Here is a 3112-nt window from a genome sequence, read left to right as displayed (position 1 = left end):
CCCATTTTCTCAGCAAGCTCTTTGTAAGTGATGTCTAAAGCACACTCAGGTCATAATTCATTATCTGCCTAATGACTGAACGAACAAACAAAACTAACCAGTTGATTCAAAGACAAGTGGGTTATTGTTGTCATTTATTACTTGAGGACACAGCAGTCATAAGAATTAAGCTAACTCTGTCCTCACTAGGCCAAATCAACCCTCTTTCTACAGCAGATGCAGCAGGTTTTTGGAGGGAGCCTCAAAATGAGTGAGCCGTAATGTGAGACAAAATATTTGGGAAATACAGTAGCTCTCAGGACTTCAGCTCAAAGTCTTACCTGCTAATATTTTCTAATGCCTTTAGTTATTTTTAACTGAACGCTTAACCATAGCTTCCAAGATAGGAGAGAGAACTACTGATAAAACAACTTCGTCCTCAAACCACTATGACTGAGACAGTCACTGTCCTACCCACAATACTTTAGTTTAAAAGAGCTGGGTCAGAAATCAGACGGCTCAGCCTCTCCATTCAGCAACCTTGTGGATGAGAATACCTAGGAAGCTTCCCACACCTGTTTTTTTAAATAAATAAGGAATAAAAATACCAACACTTTCCTGAGAACTTAAATGAGAAAAATGTAAGAATAAAACATCCCCCCTAAGCAGGCGCCACCTGTGGCTCAATGGGTAAGGCACCGCCCCTATATACCGAGGGTGGTGGGTTCAAACCTGGCCCCGGCCAAACTACCGCAAAAAAAATAGCTGGGCGTTCTGGCAGGCACCTGTGGTCCCAGCTCCTGGGGAGGCTGAGGCAAAAGAATCACCTAGGTCCAGGAGTTGGAGGTTGCTATGAGCTGTGTGACACCACAGCACTCTACCAAGGGCGATAAAGTGAGACTCTGTCTCTACAAAAAAAACAAAACAAAACCAAAAAATCCCCTAAGCATGATGAAGTGCCACTCGAATGCAGAGAGCAGTATTTGTTCTAAATAAATGACGATGTTTAGGGAAGAAACTGAAAAAGAAGAAACACAAGAGGCTGCTTTTTCTCTCTACTCCCCACCACGGAGACACACACGGGAAGACAGACGAGGACAAAGCAGACTACACATCTAAAGGCATCATGCTAGGGACCAGGGCTTCAACGTACTAATTTTAGGGGATGTACTTCAATCCATAGTACCAAATTTAGTAAAAGATAATTAAGTTGGTAGGTCCTGGTTAGCAACAGAAGCAGAATGGAATTTTGCATTTGACACGATAAAGATGTAACCATATTGTATTTCTGAAGAGAACAGAATGCTTGGTTCTCCATGACTGACGAACGGATGTGAAACAGAAAAGGAGGCGGGGCACAGTGGCTCAGCCTGCAGTCCCCGCACTCTGGGAGGCTGAGGTGGGAGGATCGCTTGAGCCCAGGAATTCAAGACCAGCCTGAGCAACATCGTGAGACCTCCATCCCTACTGAAAAAACGATGAGTTACGTCGTCTCCTCTGCCACTTCTCATGTCAGCTGAGTAGTCTGGGTCTCTACTCCAGGTTAGGGTCTGTCAACTTTGTTAATCTTTTCAAAAGACCAACTCTGTTTCACTGATTCTGTTTTTCTATTCTGTTTCATTTCTCTACGCTGTGATCTTTATTACTTCCTTCCTCCGTCAACTTTGGGTTTAGTTTGTTCAGCTTTGGGAGGTAATGTTTGACGTCAGACCTGTCTTGCTCTTTTTTAATGTAGGTATTATCACCACAAATGTCCCTCTTACTACTGCCCTTGCTGCAGCCCGTAAGAGTCCTGGTAAGTTGTGTTTTTATTCTCATGTGTCTCCAGATGTCTTCCATCTGATCTCTTCCTTGACCCGCTGGTGATGAGGGTGTTGTTTACCTGCCACACACTGTGACTTCTCCCATTCTCCTTCTGCTGTTGGTTCTGGTTTTAGTCCACTGTGGTAAGGGAAGATGTTTGGTATAATCTCAACCTTCCTAGCTTTGTCAGCCTTGTTTAGTGGCCTGCCAGGTGGCCGCCCTGGAGAATATTCCTGAGCACCTGAGAAGGACGTGTGCCCTGCTGCTGCCCAGGGAAGTGTCCTGCCTGTCTGTCAGGTCCAGCTGGGGGCTGTGCAAGTTCCCTGCTTCCTTACTGACCTTATGTCTGGTTGTTCTACCCATTATTGAAAGTGGAGTGCTGAAGTCTCCTACTATTACTATTTTGGCTACTTTTGTCAATTATGAATAAGGTTGTAAGTGCTAAAAAATTATATAATACTGAATCTGACTTAACACAAAATTAAAAGAAATACATATTGCTTTCTCTGAGAAATATCATTTGAATGTGTAAATCATGATATTATTAAGCATGTAAGCATGATGGTCGTGTATATCACAACATATTCCATGTTTATATTGTGCAAAATAGATACAACATTGGACTGGAAGTCAAAAGGACTGATTTCTCTCTCTCTCTTTTTATTTTATTTATTTATTTATTTTGAGACAGAGTCAGGTAGAGTGCAGTGTGTCCAGGCTCAACTGAAACTCATGACTCAAGCGAGCCTCCTGCCTCTGCCTCTCAAGTATCTAGGATTATAGGTGCCCACCACAATGCCCAGCTCATTTTTCTATGTTTACTAGGGTCAGGGTCTCACTCTTGCTCAGGCTGGTCTTGAAATCCTGAGCTCAATGACCCCTCCTACCTGGGTCTCCCAGAATATTGGAATTACAGGCATGAGCTACCATGCCCAACCTAAAAGAATGGATTTCTAATCTTAGGTATTACCAAATCTTTAATGTCTTTGCTTTAATTTGTTAAGATATATGAAACAGTATAAATGAAAGCAGAATAAACTGAAGACAGAATCATTTTAATTGTCCTTTAAGTGAGATATGAACAATTAGCTAAGAAGCTCAATTCCTAAACCGTAATTCCTATGCTGCTTCAGATAATAGGCTGTAACTCTTCTTGACATACAGTATAGATACCCTATAAACATAAGTAAGATTAAGGAAAGCACAGATGGACCCTTCAGAGCACCTAGCAGAATGCCGGTATATACTCAAGAACCATCTGCTGCAGTGAACTGAAAAAACTGAACACCCTCTACAGACCACTTTCTAAAAAGAGTGCAGGCTTGGCACC

At 42.4% G+C, this 3112-nt stretch overlaps 1 protein-coding gene across 1 annotated transcript in view; it reads right to left on the bottom strand.

The window, feature by feature from the left end:
- MON2 (MON2 homolog, regulator of endosome-to-Golgi trafficking) overlaps nucleotides 1-3112 on the bottom strand; it is a 111401-nt gene that overhangs the window by 67455 nt on the left and 40834 nt on the right. Inside the window, 1 exon segment of the mRNA XM_023518411.1 lies at nucleotides 588-604. Coding sequence (XP_023374179.1) covers nucleotides 588-604 — 17 coding nt within the window.

This window comes from Otolemur garnettii, unplaced genomic scaffold (genome assembly GCF_000181295.1).
Source record: "Otolemur garnettii isolate 467f Iridium unplaced genomic scaffold, OtoGar3 scaffold00138, whole genome shotgun sequence".
NCBI classification, from domain to species: Eukaryota; Metazoa; Chordata; class Mammalia; order Primates; family Galagidae; genus Otolemur; species Otolemur garnettii.
This window is presented reverse-complemented; position numbering and strand designations above follow the sequence as displayed.